Source organism: Arachis hypogaea, chromosome 14 (assembly GCF_003086295.3).
Source record: "Arachis hypogaea cultivar Tifrunner chromosome 14, arahy.Tifrunner.gnm2.J5K5, whole genome shotgun sequence".
In the NCBI taxonomy this organism is placed as follows: Eukaryota; Viridiplantae; Streptophyta; class Magnoliopsida; order Fabales; family Fabaceae; genus Arachis; species Arachis hypogaea.
In genome coordinates, this window is record NC_092049.1 from 8,874,075 (window position 1) to 8,897,125 (window position 23,051).

At 37.0% G+C, this 23,051-nt stretch overlaps 4 protein-coding genes across 16 annotated transcripts; 1 reads left to right on the forward strand and 3 right to left on the reverse strand.

The window, feature by feature from the left end:
- Positions 1 to 3,478: 3,478 nt before the first annotated feature.
- On the forward strand, positions 3,479 to 7,171 carry LOC112741383 (uncharacterized WD repeat-containing protein C2A9.03). Of its 13 annotated transcripts, none has more exons than XM_025790345.3 (11): positions 3,479 to 3,583; positions 3,658 to 3,770; positions 4,345 to 4,510; positions 4,776 to 4,946; positions 5,031 to 5,117; positions 5,251 to 5,385; positions 5,467 to 5,577; positions 5,708 to 5,799; positions 5,953 to 6,058; positions 6,282 to 6,368; positions 6,514 to 7,171. In XM_025790345.3, exons 3-11 carry the CDS (start codon positions 4,373 to 4,375, stop codon positions 6,922 to 6,924), a joined length of 1,338 nt encoding a protein of 445 aa, XP_025646130.1. In that variant the 5' UTR covers positions 3,479 to 3,583; positions 3,658 to 3,770; positions 4,345 to 4,372; the 3' UTR covers positions 6,925 to 7,171. The 13 variants fall into 13 exon arrangements, with proteins under 13 accessions (XP_025646130.1, XP_025646133.1, XP_025646132.1 ...); XM_025790348.3 differs by having other exon boundaries at positions 4,779 to 4,946; XM_025790347.3 differs by having other exon boundaries at positions 4,362 to 4,510.
- A 1,313-nt stretch (positions 7,172 to 8,484) lies between these two features.
- LOC112741385 (uncharacterized) lies at positions 8,485 to 11,301 on the reverse strand. The gene is made up of 4 exons (XM_025790352.3): positions 11,055 to 11,301; positions 10,440 to 10,496; positions 9,046 to 10,244; positions 8,485 to 8,773 (listed from the first exon to the last, which is right to left on the reverse strand). Exons 3-4 carry the CDS (start codon positions 10,226 to 10,228, stop codon positions 8,718 to 8,720), a joined length of 1,239 nt encoding a protein of 412 aa, XP_025646137.1. The 5' UTR covers positions 10,229 to 10,244; positions 10,440 to 10,496; positions 11,055 to 11,301; the 3' UTR covers positions 8,485 to 8,717.
- A 4,996-nt stretch (positions 11,302 to 16,297) lies between these two features.
- Positions 16,298 to 17,697, reverse strand: LOC112742186 (uncharacterized). Its single transcript, XM_025791430.1, has 3 exons — positions 17,538 to 17,697; positions 16,736 to 17,409; positions 16,298 to 16,636 (listed from the first exon to the last, which is right to left on the reverse strand). The coding sequence occupies exons 1-3, from the start codon at positions 17,695 to 17,697 to the stop codon at positions 16,298 to 16,300; spliced, it is 1,173 nt and encodes a 390-aa protein (XP_025647215.1).
- Positions 17,698 to 19,876: 2,179 nt separating this feature from the next.
- On the reverse strand, positions 19,877 to 21,938 carry LOC112741386 (aspartyl protease family protein At5g10770). Its single transcript, XM_025790353.3, has 2 exons — positions 21,646 to 21,938; positions 19,877 to 21,479 (listed from the first exon to the last, which is right to left on the reverse strand). Exons 1-2 carry the CDS (start codon positions 21,713 to 21,715, stop codon positions 20,164 to 20,166), a joined length of 1,386 nt encoding a protein of 461 aa, XP_025646138.1. The 5' UTR covers positions 21,716 to 21,938; the 3' UTR covers positions 19,877 to 20,163.
- Positions 21,939 to 23,051: the final 1,113 nt, after the last annotated feature.

Here is a 23,051-nt window from a genome sequence, read left to right on the forward strand (position 1 = left end):
ACACCACTGGGACACTCACGCACTTCAAATACCTCTTTCTGTCGATTAAAGCAACTAACTTGGATGTTACCCGCTGTCCGTTGATTTGCATGCAATTTGGAGGTTACAAGCTCAGAGAACACATGTCCTGCATTAATGCGAGCCTCAGCCTTAGCTCTTTTTTGGGTGAACAATTCATTAAACCTGTAAATGTTGCCTTAACAAGTGCAGTGACTGGAAGATTGCGAGCCCCTTTCAATACCGAGTTGATGCATTCCACTAGATTGGTGGTCATGTGACCCCATCGATATCCCCCATCAAATGCTAAAGCATACTGCTCACGTAGAATCCGATCCAACCAGTTGGTATAAGCCTTACCGCACTCACGTAAACGCTGATAACACGTATCGTACTCGCGAACTGTTCGCGAGTATCCTGTCAATAAAAGAAGACCCACTATAAACAACGTTCATAATAATAATTGGGTTTAAAAATAACTGCAATAGTAACTATCATACCAATATTGATGATAAGCTTCTGTAGATACGGAGTCTTGAACTTCCTCAAGAAGTTGGACTCTATGTGTCTGATACAAAACATGTGGAACGCTCTGGGAGGAGACCAAGCTCTGTTACTACAAGCAATAGCTGACCTGATGGAATCGTGCCGGTCGGAGATCAGACCCACACCGTCACGTGTCACAACATGTTGTCGCAAGTTACTAAGAAAAAAGTGCCAAGCATCAGATGTCTCTCTCTCAACTATCGCAAATGCAATAGGCACGATGTTGTTATTGTCATCCTGTGAAACTGCAACCAACAAACAACCCTTATATTTTCCATACAAATGAGTTCCGTCTACCTGCACTATTGGCTTGTAATGTCTGAATGCTCTAATACAAGGGTAATAACTCCAGAAGACTCGGTGTAGTACACGAATATTAGGAACCAAGTCATTCCCCTGATACGCAGGCATTGTCTTAAAATGAACGACTGCGGATGACTCCTTGTGACACATGGCCTCAAACCATATCGGCAAAGCTTCGTACGAAGCTTCCCAACCTCTAAAAATTGACTCCACTGCCTTCTATTTTGCCAACCATGCTTTGCGATAACTTATGGTGTAGTTAAACTTCGACTGTACTTCCGCAATCACTGATTTCACCTTTATGGATGGGTCGACTTCTACCAATGACTTTATTGCTTCTGCAATTGTGTTGGAATCCAACTTCGAATGGTCTTGAGAAATGGTGGCCCTAGTACAGGTGTGACTACCATTGTACCTCCTTATCTCCCAACAGTACTTCCTGGACATTTTGCTCACCCTGATCAACCAATCATAGTCTGCGCCATACTGGGTGCATTTAGCATAGAATGTCGTCGGTTCTGACTCATGCACCCGATAATCTACACCTATACGGATGGTATAATTTTTCATCACCTTAATTACTGCCTCCCTAGAACTGAATTCCATTCCCACGGTAAATTCACCATCCGTCATAGCAAGAAGCTCTACTGCAATCACGTCACAAATTTATATTTCAATACATAATTCATAAATACGTGTCGAATTAATAAAATCTATGATCCATAAATCAAGAATAAATCAATCAAAAGTTAACAAAATTATCAACTACATTATCAAATGATATTTAATAAATTAATAATAACACAAGAATGCAAAATTTTAAATTTTTCAACATACATGTTTAATTCATAATTAAACCCTAAACTATTACTAATTATATGATATATTTTCGCCTATTTACTGTTGTCTTAAATATTCGTATCAAACTCAAAATATATGCACAAATCATAATTTAACAAATTATTATTTAAAATTATGACGTACCTGCATTTAGATATTGAGAAAACTCCAGTGCATGAATGGCCTCTAAATCCAACAACCGCATGAAAGTCGGCTCCACAAATGGCTGCTGGTTTGTTAGTGCATTTGCCACACCCGCCACATCTGCCACCATAGCATCATCAGCTTGATCTTCGTCTATACCCGGATCAACGACCTCGTAGTTACTTTCAAACTCTTCCTCACTATCACTGTTGTAATCTTCCAATTCAATATCTCGGTCCGCTGCAGATTGCTCGAACTCGATATACAGTTTGATGAACGATATTCGGGACCGACTTTCAAGATACACTGAAAATATTTCTTGCATGCTCGATTCATCTGTCACGTATTTCGTTTGAAATTGCACGAACCCACCAAAGACATATATAGGGTATCTGTACAGAATACACGACACTCTTCCAGATATTTGATAATCCATCTTCTCACAAATCACACATTTTAATTCTTCATATATATGACAGTGTCAAAGGAATTATAATATCTAATGAATTTTCACACACAAATTTCACTCCTTCAGATGTTTGTAATAATATTTGGCCATGATAATACACTTTTAATCTCACTCTATCATCCATGATAATGGAGAAGAAGAGAAAGATAGAGGTGAGCTTCGGAGATTTGGAGCTCGGAAGAAGAAGAAGATGAAGTTGGCTGCTCAGCGTTGGGTTGGGTTTATATATATTAAACTCAAATCGGACCGTTCGACCGCTTTCATGGTCATTCGAATTTTTTTGAACAATAAAATCGGACCGTCCGATTAGTGAACGGCCCGCGCAAAAAAAAAGGAAACCCAGAAATCGCTGGATCCGATTTCAAGGCCTACAAATTTTTTTCCATCCAACAAAGAAATCGCTGGGTCTGATTTCTTTGGGCAAAAAAAAAATTTGAACGTCAAGCAAAAAATCGGTGGGTCTGATTTCTTTGCACTGCCCTCCATGAACCACAAATCGAACGGTCTGATTTGTGTCTCCAATCAGCTGCAATAAATCGGACCATCCGATTTCTCCCCTTCACCTGAACGCCGTTACAACAATGTAAAACTCTCCAAAGTTCCATAACTCAGCATTACACCAAACTTGGTTTCATATAAAAAAAATTAGCTACTCGCAATTAGCAAATAAATTTTTGATTGAGAAATTTTTTCAATAGACTTCTAAAAAATTTGTTTTTAGCCTTTTAAATCACCGAAAATATTTTTTTATAAGATCTTTAAAAAATCTGTTATTAATAACCTAGATCAAAGATAAAAATTGAAAAAACTAACACATAGAATTACCTTAAATTAGATATTTTAATTTTTATTATGTAATAAATAAAACAAATCATTCACCTCACTTAATCACACATAACAAAAAATGTATATATTAACACTCATAAAATTTATTCATAAAAATATATAAATTATCTCACAAAAAAATTTAAATAAATAACAGATTAATCTAAAAATAAATTTATTAAATTAAATAAGATAATTTAATTTGAATTTTTTAAAAAATAAAATAACTTAATTTAAATAAATTTTGACTTTATTAAATTGGATAATATTAATACAAATTTAAAATATTCAAAAATATTACTGCATAAATCAAAATTAAATTAAATGTTCTAACAAACCTATAAATAATAGTTTATTGAGTGTTACGCACTAATCACTGATATTATGTCAATTGGATTCAGGGTTTGCAACGCAAAGAGGAATCGAGATATCTGATCTATCTTCTATCTGTCTATCTAAGTATCTATCTATCTATCTATTTATTTATAAATATAAATATAAATTATATTATATATTATTATTTTTCTGCAAAGGTGGTTCATTCGCATACGGAGATCTAATTCAGGTCCTTATCATCGAGATCCAACAAACGCTTCAACCACAAAACAAGGGCTTGGATTCACGAACCCCTCCAATTTTTACACAGGTCTGAATTTTTCTGAACCAGTTAAACTCTTTCTCGTCGTTTCCTGCGATAAATCGCAATTGCTTCAACCCCTTTTTATTTTCTTAATTTAATTTTCCTTTTATCTATTAAAGTTTTCATTTTTACAAATTCGCGTGTGTAGATGCTGCAATTTGGTTCCTGGGTAGGTATCCTTTTAGGTGTTTTATTTGATTTACTTTTCTCGGTTTCTGGTTTTTGGGGTTTCTCTGTGAAACCATCTTGTTGTGTTCGGAATTAAACGAAGTTGGGGAAATTTTGGTTCCATGTATGTTGATGTTGGAATTAATTTCATAGGATGGTTGGAATTTGTTCAGATTAATGATATTTATTTCTCAGGTTTTCTTAATTATTTTTTCTATTCGTTGTCGGTTTAGGTTTAGAAGGAAGATGCTTTTGTTTTTATGACAAAATTAAAGGATGTATTTGGTTTTAGGGTATGGCGTTTAACTTTAAGTGCAGCTTACTGCTAGGCAAAAACTGATTTTTTTTGTTTCTTCCTTTCAATTATTGAATTTAGTTTAGTCATTTTATCCCACTCCCATTTTTGGATTAGGTATCTATTTTCAACAGCGTTGGCAAACATGTCTCATTACAACAGGGACGAAATGGAGTACGTTGCAGATGATAATGAAATGGCAGAGGTAGAAGATGATGTGTATTTCCGAGGCAGAGCATTTGGTGAATCAGATTCGGATGATGATGATGAATACGATCCTTTGGTTTGTTTCGAGTCATAAGCAATTTTAATTTCTATTGTCTTGAATGTTTATTCATTACTAGTCACTATGAAGTATTTTTTCAATAATTTGTGTGTCTTATGTGTATATATATCTTATTGTATTGTTGCTACATTCGGGTTCTTTTCATACCTATAGGATGAGTTAACTTTGCATGACTGAATTTTAGTAGAATACAACCGTTGACCTAATCTTTTCTGTCTGCTTGCACTTTTTCTTGTGTGGGCGGAATTTGGGTTCTCAATAGCAGGAAAATCGTATAACAGATACCACTGCCGCAGAAGCTAGGAAGGGAAAGGATATCCAAGGTATACCATGGGATAGACTGAGTATTAGTCGTGAAAAGTATAGACAAACTAGACTAGAGCAGTACAAGAATTATGAAAATATACCACAATCAGGGGAACTTTCGGAGAAGGTACAGGGTTTTGCTTAAAGCTTTATAACATTTGATTAACATGCAGAGATCTTTTGTCCTTATGCCCCCGGTTCTTGTCTACAGGAATGCAGGCCAACGGATAAAGGAGGAAGATTTTATGATTTCTGGCAGAACACTAGATCTGTGAAGTCAACGATACTTCATTTCCAAGTATGTTTATATAGAAATTATTTGCATTTTTTATGTGCGGATGTGAAAACATTTGTTTGGTCTATATCTCATGTATTATTATTATTTTAGAAACCTGTATGTTAACTGAGAAGTTTTAATTTGTTATTTGTAGCTACGAAACTTGGTTTGGTCAACATCGAAGCATGATGTATATCTTGTTTCACATTACTCAATTGTTCACTGGTCTTCGTTACACTCCAAGAGATCCGAAATCCTGAATGTACAAGGGCATGTGGCTCCGTGTGAGGTAAACGTTTTGTCTCCCGTCTGTTGTTGATTTCATGGCTTGAAAACAGAATCTAAGGTTTTAAATGTGTGTTGCTAACAGAAACATCCTGGAAGCCTCTTGGAAGGGTTTACTCAAACACAAATTAGTACACTGGCAGTGCGAGACAACTTGTTGATTGCTGGAGGCTTTCAAGGAGAACTTATTTGCAAGGTACTTCATTTTCTGTGCTTATAATTTTCTTATCTGACATGATTGGTATTATAAACACCACTATTGTTAATTCATGCATTCAACCATTTTTCCTGTCCATTGATGATGGCACATGCAAAATGTCTTACAGTACTTAGATCGACCTGGGGTTAGCTTTTGTTCCAGAACTACTTATGAGGACAATGCGATCACAAATGCTGTCGAGATTTATGAGCATCCCAGGTCTTCATTCTTTTCTTTCTTATGACTCTTTTTTCTCTCTCTTTTTTATTTTGGGTCCTTAATCTGTTGATTTGCGCTGTGAGCAATTACTATGTACAACCTTCATACATGGTTGTTTGCTTGCTAACAAGTAACTATCAATTAATCTGCCAGTGGAGCAGTTCATTTCATGGCTTCAAATAATGACTGTGGAGTCAGAGACTTTGATATGGAGAAATTTCAGCTTTCCAAGCATTTCTGCTTCCCCTGGCCTGTAAATGTAAGTTCTTCTAGCTGATTTTCTATGTTTGGAAAAAAAAATAAAAATAAAAAAGATAACAAGAGTTGCCACTTCTAGTTGAATTTTATATTAGTAGATAAGATTGAGAATGCATGTGGATAAAAATGTCTTTGTTTTTCTTTGATCCTGCAGTAAGAATCCTACAGCTAGTATTGGAATAGAATAATAAATGACAATATGAATCGGTTTCTTTTATCTGCAGCATACTTCATTGAGCCCTGATAGTAAACTTCTTGCAATTGTTGGAGACAATCCAGAAGGGCTGCTGGTGGATTCTCAAACTGGAAAGGTTGGCATGCTCTGTTTTTCCATGTCACAAATTCCTGCTTTTATGTTTCTTGAGGGAAATTTTAAAATGAGAGTAGTATGGTAGTGGATTTTCCTAGTGTGTATGTGCTATGGATTTCTAAATTTTATTTTTGGTGACTTTGTAGACAATCACGCAGTTATGTGGACACTTGGATTACTCATTTGCATCTGCATGGCATCCTGATGGCCGTATTTTTGCTACCGGGAACCAAGACAAAACTTGCCGTGTCTGGGATGTTCGAAATTTGTCGAAGTCTGTTGCTGTTCTGAAGGGCAACCTTGGAGCTATACGTTCAATACGTTTCACATCTGATGGGCAGTTCATGGCAATGGCTGAGCCAGCTGACTTTGTGCATGTCTTTGACGCAAAGCGTGGATTTGAGAAGGAACAGGAAATTGATTTTTTTGGGGAGATCTCTGGTGTATCTTTCAGTCCGGATACAGAATCACTCTTTATTGGTGTCTGGGACCGCACCTACGGAAGCCTTCTTCAGTACAACCGACACAGAAACTACTCGTATCTTGACTGCTTGTAAATTTGTAACCTTACACCTTGTAAGACCCTTAGAGCTCGTGTCCTTTTGCCTTGGAATCGCAGTGTTGCGGCACCATCTGAACAAAAGAGAAAAAATACCAGTGGATTGCCTCATCACAACATGGCCTGAGGATGTTATAGTTGTTTGTTGTACAACATCATGTTAAATAACACATTGACTTGCAATCTCTCTCTCCCTCTCCCCTTCTTAATCTTGCCTAATAATGATAGGAAGTTTGTACAGCAAACCGTACTTGCATTGTTTGCACCCTCATCATCATGTTCACTGCATTTGGTGTCTTGTGCTGTCCTATGGGTACTGAGTGCTGCTAAATATATCTCTTCTTAGTCTTCTGCAGTGTTGGGACTTAGAGTGCAGTTATTGTTAGTCATATGTAGTTTGCATCTCTGTTGTTTTGGAGAAGTGAAACAAAGATAACAAGGAGCTTTTGTATGTTGTCCTTGTTAATCATCTTTTCTTTTTCTTTTTTGGTTGAAAAATTAACCACCACATTTTAACAGCTTTTGGCAACCCCTACAGTCTATAACAATTAGGGGAAAAGGGTCAAAATTATGCTCACCATTATCCCTTAAGATTCAATTATGTGAACAATTATAACCTTTTTAAGCCTATGATTGTTAGTTGTCACTTGTATCTATCAAATTAGCATTTTCCGTGATTATTGATTTTCTCATCAATGATCAATGATTTGAATTGCACTTTAGAGCAGCTAATCTGTACTGAATGAATTATATTTAGTTGTGGGTTATATATCTCGCTACTTTTATAAATAATGAAGTTAACTATCTTTGTTAAAAAAGAAGAGAGTAAAGTGACAATTAGATTTTCGAAGATTTTGATTTCAGACTAATTAGTTTTTGAAAAAGAAGTACCAATTAGATCTTCCATGATAACAGATGGTGGATATGTATGTCCTTTCATCAATAGATGGTGGATATGTATGTCCTTTCATCAATGGATAGTGCGAAAGAGACGAAATTGTTCATGTATTTTGTTATCTTCAGTGGAAATGATGGTTTTGGAGAATGAAGCATTTATTATCTTTTAAGCCTTTATTAAACTACTCTCTATTTATCACAAATCCTATCAAAACAGGTGAAGTTTTATTCCAATATTAAACTACTCTCTATTTATCACAAATCCTATCAAAACAGGTGAAGTTTTATTCCAAAAGTTATTATCTGCATGACCATCTTTCATAAATAAACACGTCACAGTAGGTAACAGTACATATAAGCAACACCGTTAAGTTTAATGTAATAAATTGATAGAAAGACATCATTTGCTATCGTTGATGACCAAATTGGTACTTTTTTCTTTAGAAAATAATTAGTCCAAAGTTAAAATCTTCATAAACCTAATTGTCACTTTCTTCAAGGAAAAAAAAAGGGGGTTATATATAGGAAATTGATATTGCTACTCTTATTTTTAATAATACTATACCACACATGATTACAAATGATTTTTTTATATATGTTTGCATGAATTTATGAAGAAAAGAGTGACAATATCCATTTCCATATATAGTAATCGAATATATACGTAATAACGGAACAACTTAGCTTGATTTATGACATTTTAAATGTTGGTACTTTCAAGAGTTGGCTTATTCAATTTCAATCTTATTCCCAAGCTATGACAAATCACTAATTCAATTGAACGGTTACAATGAAATTATAGACTATGTGGATTTATGAAATCATGACAAGACAGTTGGGTAGTTCTTTTTCTTAGAGGAAGTGAGCTTCAACCTTGAACTTAGACATTTCATTTCACTTCATATTCTGAGTTTGACGAGAAATAGTCATGAAAACCAATTTGCTTCTACCTGGAAACATCAGTATCACATCAAAACTAAGCCATATTATTTCTTTCCAACAGAAATCTTTTCCTCATGATATGTTTGAACCCAGATTCACATTCACTGCCATGTAATTGGCGCCTCTTCTCAAAATAAAATGAGTTAAAACAGATAAACAAAAAAAAGTGAAGCAGAGATTCACATGCATGAAGTCTAGAAAGATATGAAAAAGGAAATAGAGTGTGGGAGGTACAAATTACAGTTTTGTCTGAGATGTATTTGTTGTTAACTAAGTTCACCTGAAACTATGGATTTAGCCTTGTGCCTTTGGTGGAGTTCTTCCTTGGGGCTGCATTCACTTTCTTCCTCCACATTCTCTATAATTTGTTTCAGAATGGTTTCTTCCTCTGCTTCAAGTATTTGCATGCTCATTTCGAAGGCAGATACCAATTCTGGACTGAACACAGAATCCTCACTGGATTCACTTTCATTCCTAGTGTCCATCTGATAAGAAAAGCTGCCAAATTTCGGGGTAACGTAGGATGCAGAAGAGTATATTCCACTACCAGGAATCCATTCTCTAAGGCTAGCAATGGCTGGCAATTCAACATTAGATGGGATTCTAAGGGATTCTAGCCTCTTTGCTATAGCCTTTCTCTTATTCACTTTCTCAGTGGTGTTTACCCCTTGAGCAGCAATCCCAGGTATATTTGTTTTCTCATTTGGATTTACAACTTCATTTTCAATTCTTTGATTTGTGGAGTGGCTATTAGGACTTGGAGTTGAGCTTTCTAGTGTAATACTTTTGACACTGATATCCTTTACTAGTTTACTATCTTCTGATGAATTGTCGTTGTGCGAGCAAGGTGGTAGCATTTTCTTGCCCGCAGAATCATTGTCCTCGATATTGTGAATTGTATTAGCTAATGCAGATACCTTAAGTTCCTCGATGGTTCTTGAATCGGCTTCTTCATCGCTAAACTCATTTTGCTGAACTTTGGGGGAATCAGAGAAGCTTATTTCATTTACAAGATTATCATATTCTTCTAATGTGTGAAAACTCCTGCTACCTGTGACATCCTTGGAATCCAAGTTATGTTTGCCTTGAAAATCTGATAAATTCCCCTGATCAATAGATGAAACAATCTGCTCAGGAAACGAGTGCCAACTTTTGTCTCTCTCGATTTGTTTCCCTCCTTCTTGGCTTAACCTTGGTGATATATCCAATTTGTCGATAGTTTCAGAGGCGACAGGCTCAGTAGCCAGTTCAGGGAACATGTTTGAATGCAAACTTCTGGAATGCAATTTGTTGGATACTGTATTGGCTGCGCAGACAAGAGCGAGGTACTGATCATTGCCATTGGCCGAGATGATTAAGTCCTCGAGCAATGGAATACCATTAGCCATTCGCCTTGAACCTTGTTTTCTCTCCTCATGGACACTGATTGATCTGGCTAGGATTTTTGAGGAAATGCACCCCATGGTAAGTAGTTCACACCTAAATTCATACGCCAATCACTTATCAGACCAATTAAATGATGCTGATTAAGAAAACCAGAATTCATACATTGGAACTAAATCTCTATGGAGAATTCCTTCTTAGTTAACATAGTTGCACATATTTACCTAAAGAATGTAGGTATGTAAGATAAGCAAAATGGAGTCTGAAGGACAGAGTGAAAAAATTCCTTACCAACTCTATTGCAGAATATGGAAACTGAGATCACAGATGTGCAAAGGTGTGATGGACCTGAAACAACAAACTCTTAAGGTGAAAGCAAAATCCGGCATGTCGGTTTTAAGACATCTTTATGAACTGATATTTTACTCGTCAAGTCGTCATAAAACATTGATTCTTGATCATCAAACTACAGTGTTGTGTTGGAACTATGTTTCCTACATATAATATTTACACTAAACTAGTGGAGCCAGATTCCAAATTGTTAATCATTGTTCTGTGTAGGAGTTGTTTGGGAATTTGGAATAACAAGTGGAATTGGTTGTGATTTTGACCATTGTTTAGTTAAGGTCTAAAAAGTGCTTCTAGTTCAATCTACCTCTGCTTTTTTGCTCTGTATATATTAACATATGTTACATTGCACAATGCTCAATGATATAGCTGCATAAACAATACATTTATCTACCCGGGTTTTGTGCAAAAATATGATTTTATGTTAATCCCTATAAAAAGTCTGAGAATAGATTAATAAAAATGCAAGAAACTTTTCAGCAAACACCATGTGGGCATGGTTTTGGGATCATAAAAAAAGGGCATAACTAAATGTTTCCATGTTCTATATCAACTTACCTGGCTTGCTGGAATTAGATGAATCACTTTCTGATCATCATTCAGTTCCTGTTCTGATGATTCTTGCTTCTTCTGTGTGCATTTTGTTGAAGACTTTGGATTTTCGGTCAACATGTGAAGGCGCAAGAGGAATCACACTTGATAATCAAATATAGGGGCAGCCCCATTATTGTTTTAAGAATTCAAACTTTGAAATTATATATGAATGTACCTAAAATATATATTAAATAAAAATTTAGAAGTAAATGTTAAAATGAAGTCAATTGATATATGTTAAAAAATATTATTGTAAACAATTTTACATAAACATCTAATTTATATCAGTCACATTAGTAAAATTATTAACTTAATTGTTAACCGTCTTAAACACGTCATTACAATTAAAACTAAAGATTTGATTATCTTTTGTCTTAAAAATATAGGTTTTTGTTTTTTGTGCCAAAGATAAGGAGACTCGAACCCGCAACCTTTAAGTGAGTATGGAAAAATTATGTCATTTAAACTATAACTCGTTGACTAAAAATATAGGTTAAACATACCATAAAAAAATATTTTAATGTTATTTATTATTTTTTTGCATTAAAAACATAAAAAAAAATTTTATAATAAATAATATTAAACATATTTTTTTATGCTAATATAAGGTACAGGATAACAAAATTCTGATAATTAAATAATTATTGGTATCATAAGCTTTTTTTTGTCCCAATGTCAAATGCACACTATGATGGAAAAATTGAATTTTGACAACAGAAAATGGGACCCTCAAAAGGCCCTGAAAATATTAAATACTACTAAACTAAACTCCAGTTCACACATGGCTTGCATATTAATTGATGCTTGTAATGTGATATGCTGGATTTGTTATGTTACACATTCTTAAACTATGCAAACCAAATTCAAAGGCAGAAAAATGAAAAGGACAATTATTATTATTTTTTTCGCCCTTAAAATCTTTTTTTTTTTTTTGCAAATTTCAATGTGTTTCGAAACACTTTCTATTAGAACAAAAACCATAGTGTTAATAATCATCCTTTGTTATAGACTATGTAAGACAGAATCTTTTGTGTGTTCTGAAAATAAATAAATGTTTTTTTCCCTACACAAGTTATTTTATTTTCATTTTAGTTGTGAGTAAATTTAAGGTTAATTTTATATTTTATTAATATTTTAAATTTTAATAAAAAAATAGTATTAAAATTATAATACTGAATTACTGACATGAAATAAGAGAAAGTATAATAAGTTATTCTCGGGACACCTGTGAATTTTACTTATAAATTTTATAGATTTTAATTATAATTTATGATTTAAGAGTCCTATTTTGAGTCATCTATCTTTTGTATCATTTTTTCTACACAACAAATTATATTTAAAAAGGAAAAGACAAACACATTGATTAATTAATGTTAGTTCTATGCCGCCGCCTAAGCCTTCACATTTAGATGGGACATGGATTTAATGAAGCTTAATATTTTACATTTTTACTTGATCAGGTGAACATAAAATATTAATTATCATTGGGCTGCATTTATTTTTAGGCATAAAAATATGAGATTTTTTATTTAAATAATTAAATAAATATATTTATTATTGAAATAAATAATTTTAAAAATTATTACCGAAATTTGTTCCTAAGTCATATCTTGTTTACATTGTAAACGAGATAAAGTACGTGTGTATATTTTTTTTTTACAGTGTAAACGAGATATGACTGGTGGACGGCTATAAATATATGTCGTTGACAGCAAGGTTCTGGGCCAGTTTGAACCTTTCGACCACTTTTTCCTCTCTTTTATCTCTTTCTATCTATATTATTGGGTAATACAATGATGGCGCGCGCAGAAGATAGTGATCGGGACATCAACCGGCTGAATGAGACTTAGCATTGCGCAAGGACAAAGGACTTTGAGGTTAAGTTTTGTTATCTTAACTTTTATGTAATCTCATATAAATATATATGTATATATGTAGCCATGGTTAGGGTACTTGCCAAGAACTAGAATACAGTTTGTATCATTAGGAATAGGTGATAGATTGAAATTTGGAACTCTAGTTTATTTTTCCTGTATTAGGTTGTTATTACATAATTATTAATTTAGTTAGTAACTAGCGAAGTTTGATAATTAGAATATTTAGTTAAGTCAGACTTTGTTGGTTACATTGTTAATAACTTTATTGAATGTTTGTAATCCACGTAACAGAATGAGTAAATGTGTATTAGTTAAGAAAGTACATAGTTACAGAGAATTTTGTGTCGGCATAAATTCAGCTAGTACATACGTGTAAGATTCTGTTAGGGTTATGTGTAGAATAGTGAAGACGGCTTGCTATGTTGATAGACTTATCCAATTATTTATTTTTTAATAATTGTGAATATATATTTTTTTGTCAGAGGCCTCATCTTTTCCTTCCCCGGCGAGTGAGCCATACCCTTCCTCCACCCAACGCTATCTTCCCGTATCTGAGGGAGGCTGGATTCGGGGACACGGTGCCTCTCAGGTTCACATTCGACAACTCCCTGATTAGGCATTCGTGGAGCGATGGCGTCCGGAGACCTACACGTTCCATCTCCCATGGAGTGAGGTCACCATCACCATGTAGGACATGGCGTACCACCTCGGGCTACGCACACACGGGGACCAATTTGGGGGTGCTTCCGTGACTTCTACAGGTGGTACCGCACGAAGACGTGGGAGTTGGTGGAGCGGCTACTAGTGACAGGCCTCCGGTGGTTCCATAGCAGGCGGCGCAGAGGAAGGAGTTGTTCTCGTTGAAGCTTGTATGGATGTGGGACAGTATCCGCTAGATGCCACCGACGGACGACCCAGAGACCCTCCGACAGTATGCTAGGTATTGCATCATATTATAGATCGGAGGCTATCTGATGACGAACAAGTCGAACAACTTGGTCCATCTGTGTTGGCTACCGCTGCTTCAGGACTTCGGGCGGTGCCGGGCGTTGTCTTGGGTCTCGGCTGTGCTGGCCTGGACGTACCAGTCACTGTGCTCGATAGCATACCGAGGCGTCACGAACATCGCTGGCTGCACTCTGCTTTTGATTTTCTCGATATACCAGAGATTTTTCCAGTGGTGTCCACCAGAATAAGGGATTTTCATGTATCCTACGGCTGCGAGGTAACAATTGTTTATGTCTTTACTGTGTTATCAATTTGTAACCATTTCCTGTTTTTTTGCATAATGAAACTATTGTTATTCTGTTGATTGGTGTCAGGTTGATAGGATTGCAGCAGTAGAGCAAAGATCAGCATGAGAGGAGGGTTCTGCACTGGAGAGTGGCGACAGACCAGTTACGATTTGATGAGGTTAGTACCACGGTTGACACCGCCTCTTTTCTAATTTAGTCCTTTACTTAGATTTCGTTTTTCATGAAAATTATAAGTTAGTACGCACTTACTGAATTATTAGGTTTGGAACATTGTTTACCTTATGGGACATCAAATATTTATACATTCTCTACTTTAACTGTTGGTTTAGTTTGTCTGATGGCATACGATGACCTGCTCTGCAGGCTCTGTGCCCCCTTGGTTCTTCGAGGAGGAAGAGTGGGGGACATGGATGTCAATCGTCCCCCTCGTCTGCTTCAACATCGTCTAGTTTCACCAGGTTGATCAGGTGAAGCGCCAGTTCAATGGAGAGCAGCCGGATCCTGGCGCCCCGGTGAACCTTGACAGGTTCCGACTTTTGTATTATTTATCTTTATTTTTTTTTGAGGTAGACTTAATTTATTACAATCATAACTTTTCTATATTTTTTCTGACAGGTTCCTAACATCCAATGGCCGGGGCGAGGATATGTGGTGGCCTGACAGGCTTCATGATTGGTACAGCGACTGGAGTAGACGTTTTGAGGTTGGCCATAGGATCTCCATTCATCACACGTTTGACTACAGGCTGACTCAAGAGTATTATGATTGGTGGTGGGGCGCATGTCGGGTGAGGCACCTATCAGGCCAAGATGTACTGGAGGATCCCCAGCTGGCCGAGTTACCAGTCGACGTCCAGCCCACTGCCAGCCAGCCGAGGGATGATCTCCACCTTCCTCGGGGAGTTTCTGATTGGCATAGGCATGCGAGGGAGGTTAGGACGGACACCCAGCAGCCTGCTCGGAGGGAGAGGGGTCACAGAGAGCGCAGATCAGGCGAAGGGGTTCAACCGACATGAGGACCACGAAGACATCCCCTCAAGCGGCCATGATTCACCTCCACCTCCACCTTCACCTCCTCCTCCATCCCACGCATCGCGTTCTCCATCCGATTCAGGAGGCCTGCAGCATTGGGCCATCTAGGACACATCACCGCCCGGGTGGCATGATGTAGGCCCATCCAGCAGCTATCAGAAGGAGCAGATGGTTGAGAAGATTTTCTTTGACGATGCCTTCCAGCTTCATACCGTTGACCCGGCCTCGATGCAGTGCCTCACGGACTCATTCCGGATTGGCAGCGAGCAGGGTGTCGGACAGTATCAACATCTATTTGCTCCTGCACAGACCTTGCCTGGATGCCACAGATATCTCCTGCCTCTGGGTCATCGTACAGAGCGGGGTTCGACCAGGTGCCCAGTATGCGACACCCCGTCGATCGACTATGGTACCTTTTTTACTTCATCGCGGCCTCAGGTGACCCCTTCATCAGCCCCTACATCCCACCTTTGCCACCACATCCGCAGCAGCCACAGGATCCTGCTATCTAGTCCATGCCTCATGTAGACCCTCGACCTACCCGACTTCAGCGCCAGACTCGGCCTCTGCTGTGTGGTACCGGGTATCGGCTCCACTATCAGGATCCCCAACACCAGTGATGACTTACGTTTGTTGGTAACTTTATTTCCTAGACTGTTAAAGTTGTATTGTATAGGTGTTCCTTGTTTATTAGGTTGAGTTTCTTATTTTAATATTTATCGAAGTTGTATTGTATACTCGATAGTTATATGCTAACTTTATATGTAGTCCTTTTATAATGATCTTGTTTTTATTATGAAAAAATTCGGTGGAACTTGTAAGGGTGCTATGCAACTGAAATTAAAATATGTTATGTAAACAACGACCGCGGATAATTTTTAGCACAAGTCTTATAAGAATACAAAACTATAATAAAGGGTTACAACTAGCATTTAAGAAACCAATTGGAATAAAATGAAACAGCTACACTAAAAGGAAACAACTACAATAAAACAAAACTACTACAATAAAATGAAGCAACAATAATAAACGGACTATCAACCCTAAGCATCGTTCGTGGATTTATTAGGACAACCCTTTCTAGTATGATCAACTTGCATACAGAGGCCACACTGCTTCTCCTGTCGCTCGACCTCATCCATGTCATTCCAGAATTTACTGGACACGGGTCTCTTAGTAGCCTTCTTGCACATGAGTGGGTTAGGACGGAGCAGTGTCCCATCCCACTCCGACCCCAAGGACTCATCCGGTGTCGGTGAAAACTCCATCTCGTACACCTTGAACACATCTTCTTGCCTATAAACTGGATGAACATACGGAGCCCACTCGATGCTAGCGACGGCACACCTGGCAAGCGCATGGCGGCATGGGTAGTGGAGAGCCTGAAAGAGTCCATAGTCACACAAACCCGCTGATAGCCGAACTCAGAAGGAACCTTGCAACCAACCTTCGAACGACTCTAACTCCTCCACGACAAACACAGAAGCCTGTCGATCACAATGAGTAACACGCATGTTCGGGATTCCTTCTCTGTTCTTCTCAATGGCTGCCATCAGCCTCTGGGAAAACCGGTTTCCAGCAGCCAGCTGTGACTGCGCCTCCCTGCCCTTTGTGACGAACAATTTCTGCAACCGTTCGTACGTGATACGCACGATGGAAGAAATCGGCAAGTACCGTATACCCTTGAAAACTGCATTAATGCACTTCGACAGATTTGTTGTCATATGACCAAAACGCCAACCACTGTCGTAGTGTTGTAGCCATATCTCTGGGTTGAAATGGCCAGCCCAGTTCACCATCCCAGGCGACAACCCTCTCAAGGCATCCATGTACCACTCGTACCCTCCCTTTCTTGGACTATAAGTGGCATTTATAAGGTATTGCTTGCCCTCGGTTGACTTAAAATGAGTTATGAAGTTCGCAGCCATGTGTCTAATACAGTAAGCGTGGAATGCCCTAGGAGGATGCCAACCACTATCATCGGCATTGAGTGCAGCCTTGATGGCCTGCGATCTATCGGAGATAACCAACAGGCCTTCTTGTGGGGTAACATGGCGTCTCAGGTTAGTAATGAAGAACAACCATGACTCCGTACTCTCGAACTCCACAATGGCAAAAGAAATAGGCAGGATATTGCTGTTGCCACCTTGTGCCACTGCAATAAGCAACACCCATCGTATTTGCCATACAGATGCGTGCCATTGACAGAAACAAATGGCTTGAAATGCTTGAAAGTCTCAACACAGGATGGAAAAACCTAAAATACTTTGTCGAACATGCTACAGTCGTGGACCAGAAGGTGCCCGTCGTAGTACGGTACGACCCATAGCTCACAAATAGTTCCCAAAAAATAACTCTGCAGCGCCTGAAGCAGTTTCGGCACCTTATTGTATGACTCCTCCCAATCCCCGTAGATCTGAGCAATTGCCTTTTGTTTTGCCATCCACACCTTTCTGTAGGAGGGTTTGAAGTGATAGTTCTGTCGGACCGCACCTTGTAGGACCGGGATGCTGACGAATGGGTTGAACTGTATCAACGGCAGGATGACCTTGTAGATGAGACTGCTATCCAACTATCGATGGTCCTGGGACACGGTGGGTGCTAAATAAGTGTGCGCTCCACCAACCCTACGGACCTCCTTAACGAAATAAAACAACCATGGTTGGAAACTACTTAATATATAGTAACCATAAATGAGTAAGTACTCCTCAATTAAACTTGAACTCACCAGTATCCGAGGTTCTGTCGAAGGGAAACACGGAGACTCTATGGACACCCATTTGCAGCTTGACGGCAATTCACATAGTACTTTAATCGGTCCGATTCAATCACCCGGTACTCAGCACTCCTGCGAATACTGTAGTTCTTCACACCCTGCATCACTGCATCTCGGCATCTGAATCTGTATTTGATATGAAACTCTACACCATCATCTAGGTTGTAATCCTCTTCTCCCGTGTTAGATAACAAAGTTCTCTCATGCATGACGTCTATATCCAATGTATGATAGTGACTTGGTACATCTGATAGTGCCGGAATTGGGTGGGAGGGGGGGGGGAGGCAAAACATGGCGCACCACTGTCTCGGCGGGCGTCTCTGGTACAAACTCCTCCTCATTGCCCCTTCAAAGGAATCACTATCGGCACTATCGGCAACGTACTCTTTGTTGGAGTCTTCCTTATCCACCTCCATATCTTCCACTGGAATGGCGACATGAATGAGTGGTGGTGCGAGAGGTCGGTCGTCCTACACATAGGTCGAGTGTACAGAACCACCACTACCAACATCTCCAACCTCGGCGGACAGCTCCATCACTTGTTCCGTCATGATTCTTCCATGGATGTCAAACATGAGTCGCATATGCTCATCCTCCAGAAGCCGAAATAGTCAAAACCGGAAAATTCCATTACCCAACGGTGCTAGAAATCTATACCCCACCCTTCCGACCTCCCTCGTCCCTGTGCCACCAAAGTTGCTCAATATCAAATTCTTCAACTCGGACAACGAACTTACACGCCAAGTGCACAATAGTATCGGATTCTCACACTCAAATATCACCCTATTTTCATCATTTCTCATAGGACAATTGGGGTAAATACACACAACTATGTATACGCTATTACTGACCATTTTTACCATCTTTTTGTGAGAGAAACGGGAGAGAAGAAGATATGAAATGTTTGTGGAGAATGACAAAGGTTGCACATCCTTTTATAGTTGATGAAAATTTGTCTTACTGTATCTCGTTTATACTGTAAACGCATTGATTTAACACGTATCTCGTTTACACTGTAAACGAAATAACTTTGCACGTATTTCGTTTACACTGTAAACGAGATATACACATGTCATGCGCAGTTACCTTATCTCGTTTACAGTGTAAACGAGATAAGACTTGGGGACGAATTTTGGTAATAATTTTTAAAATTGTTTATTTCAGTAATTAATACATTTATTTAAATAAAAAATCCCACAAAACACTGAAAGAGATATAAAGATACAAAAATATTCGTAAGATATAGATAAAAATATTATATCTATAAATATTGAATTAGTATATTTTGTATCATTTTTTATACGAAAAACACAAAGATACTAATAAAAAATATAAAATTTTTAATTTTTCTTTTTTATTTTTATCTTTTTTTTATAATTATATTTTTTACTATTATATTTTTTTTTTCAAATTTTGTACATTAAAAAATAAAAATAAATTAGACTTTTAAAATTTATTTTAATTTATTATTAAATAAAATACAAAAATATTAATTTTTTATTTTTATTTTTTATATCTTATTTTTAGTGCCTTATCTTATTCTATTCCCATAAACAAAACCTAATAGTTGAATAAATTGATGGTGGGCTTTAGGATTCTTGGGATGGGTTAGATTAATTAAAAATATGATTATTTCATATATTAAATATGTATCTATTGGACCTATACAACAAAAGGACAATTTACCCTATTATTTATGAGGAATTTCAGAACAATTGCCTTATTATATCAGCCTTATGTTTTACAATTATAAAAGTAAAATATCCCTTAATCTAATGCAACTGCAAGTTTCACATGAGCATTTAACTGTCTTTTTTCTTATATGCACAGTTAAGATGTGAATACATTAAAAGGAAAAGAGATAATAACTATATATCATAAACATTTATGATTCAATTGTATCCAGCAGGATCAGCACCAGCTTTGTGAGTTGCAACTGATTGAATCATGCCACAATCACCGAGCTGTAAAAATACTTGCATGTTCTTAAAATACATAAATTACATACTCCAAAGACATTTACAACCACTCATTTTATTCTTATATAATCATTTAACTTCACAAATGAAACCTAGTGGTTGTAAATGTTTTTGGAGCATGCAACAAATCTTTTTATTTTTACATAACCTATGATCACTGGCAGCCAGCAGGTGCAAATCCAACCTTGGAATTTGCAACATCATATGCAACAGTAAATGTCTGCTGCTGAAAATTCCCTATAATAGCAATAGGGTTATCCTCAGGGCTACCAGCAATGGCCAAACAAGTAGTTCCATCCTCAATCTCCAAAAGGGTATTCTCTGCCTTGAGTGGTAAGTTAGCACCCCCTTGAAACACAATCTGAATCTCAGGCACTGCTGAAGAAAGATCCTTCAAACTCCCCTTGAAACAAGTATCCAATATCGAAAACCCCGGAACTTGTGGATACTTCTTGGACAAGATCTTCACAAAAGAATTTGAAAGTGCTGTGTAAACTGACATAGGCAATCTTGTGATGACTGTGCCAGAATCAATGATGGTAGGAACCTTGTAACTTGATGCAGCCACTCCTAATGGCTTTCCGGCCACGGTTATAACCGATAAGTCGACGAAATACAAGCTGTGAATCTTTGGATTCTTGATCAAAGGAGTGAACTTGAATGATGAAGATGGTGGGAATGATGAGGTTCCAATGGATAAAAAACCTTCCTTTGAGGAATTTGGTGAAGAAAAAGATGTGGGTAGGCAATAGGAGAATCCATAGCCATTTTTGTTTGATAATTGACCAATCAATGAGAGTTTATCATTGGCTAGGCCTAATATACCAGCAGCCTTTCCAAACAAGCCTTGATTATCTTGTCCACAACCAAAAACAAAACCTGGTATTGTGTATGATGGAGCAACAGTCAACAAATCTTGACTCAGGTAACCAATTGAGAAAGATGAATCACCATAGCTTGCTTTGTAAACACAAGTTTTAGTGGAAGTTGAACAACCTGGATCATTGAGTGTTGAAGCCTTAAGAGAAGAACACTGAGTTGAAGAACATGGCAAGGTTTTGTAGGACTTTGATGTTGAAGGATCAAAAATGGGGTCAACTTGTGGGTGGCAAGAAACAGCACAAGGCTCGCATTGAAGCCATGAAAGAGAGCTTCCAGTATCTACAATCATGCTGGAGAATTTTGGAGGGGTTCCAAATCCAATTTTGACATAGTAGTTTCCTGAACCTATTGACAAACCTGATTTCAATGGTGTGCTAACAAGTTTTGGTCCCAAAGTTCTGTCAGAACTTTTCACATCCACCTTATTGGCTAGTTTCGATTGAATGTACCTGACACGGTCCTGATCTTTGTTGAATATGTCAGAGTATGAAATTGGTGATTTTGAATTTGATGTTAGAGAAGGATCAAGGCTTGTAACATGGTACAAACTTAGGTGCATGCCACTTAGCTTGTGCCTCAAATCATTATCTGCAAAATGTAGAAAGTTAACAAGATAATATCATAGTCAATCATTGCTTGGCATGATTTCAGAATCATTCTATAAAGATTGCATTCCCTATTTGATGATTAAAAAAATTAAAAACAAAAAAGGGAACTAGATATTCAATTAGGAGTGTGTGTTGTGATTACTTGCCTCCAAGTTGCACAAGAGAAGTTGCTATTGCAAAATGTGCAGAGAAGAATAGAAACCAAAAGAAGCTCATCTTGTGAATAAGTTAAAAATTTGGTTTATGATTCTGATGTTCTTCCCTCATAGCTTGATACATGTTACATTAAGCTATATAAGAAAAAACAATAAATATTTTCACGCTTTTGGATAATATTTACATCTTTTTTAGTTGCTATATCAAAAGGTAAAATACACTTACCTTGAGATAGTAGTGACTAAAAATATGTCTTCACTTGATAAAAATAGGCAAAAATCATAATTTTAATGATCATAGTAATGGTCTTAATTATTTGAAAATGAAAGTGACAATATAAATAAATATTTATAAAAAAATAATTTTGATTAAATAGTTAAAATAAAATAAAATAAAATATTTTAATAAAAATAAGATATTTTAAATGTTAAAATTAAAATTAAGACTTAACCTAAATATTAAGAATTAAAATAATAATTTATTCAACTTTTAAGGCTATAAGGTAACCGACACATCAATTATAACAATTTTGTAGAGTGGGGGTCCAAAAATTTGAGATTTGAATATGAGGATTGAGGATTACAGTGAATGGTATTTAATAGCTTCCAACTAGTTTTTTTCATCCTTGAATGGGGCTTGGAATAGTGATGGAAACAAGTAGCTGGATAAATGGTCCACAGTGACCCTATATCTTATGTCTTATATTATAACACTAATAATCTACGGTGATGGAAGACTAGTAGTGACTACACATGCTTTTGCAATTATGATACCATCTATCTATTTATTTGTTTTAGTTCATACTCATATTTTTTGTAACTAAAAAATAATATTTCTTTTGTCTTATTTTATTGACGCATAAACTTTTTTGTTAAATTGTAATTTTTATAGAATTTTAAATTTGATAATTATACCTCCTCATCTAACGAATTTTATTAGCATTATCTCTTAATTAATAATAAATTTAATATCATTAGTAGTGTTTATACCCTAACCTAAAATGATAGTCAAGCCTAATTAAGTCCAAAAAGGCCCAATACAAAAGGGATGGCCTTCGCTGATCCATCCGACCTCTTCAAAGAGGTCGGATTCGACATGAGCTGGCAAGTGACACTTATTCAAATAAGTAATTGTCTCCTTAAATCTCTCACCCACTTCTAGAAGAGAGATCCCAACAACCCTAAAATAAAGGGACGGTTATCCGCCATCAGAAGTAGAACTACTTCAACGGTGGTTATTGGTCCATCACCTATAAATACACTGAAGCACTTAGGTAAAACTAAGTTCCAATACTCTAAACATGCTTACCCCCTTGCTAACTTAGGTATCAGAGTGTCTTTGCAGGTACCACTCCCCATTCTTTCATATACACAACTAAAACGGCGGCTCCAAGACG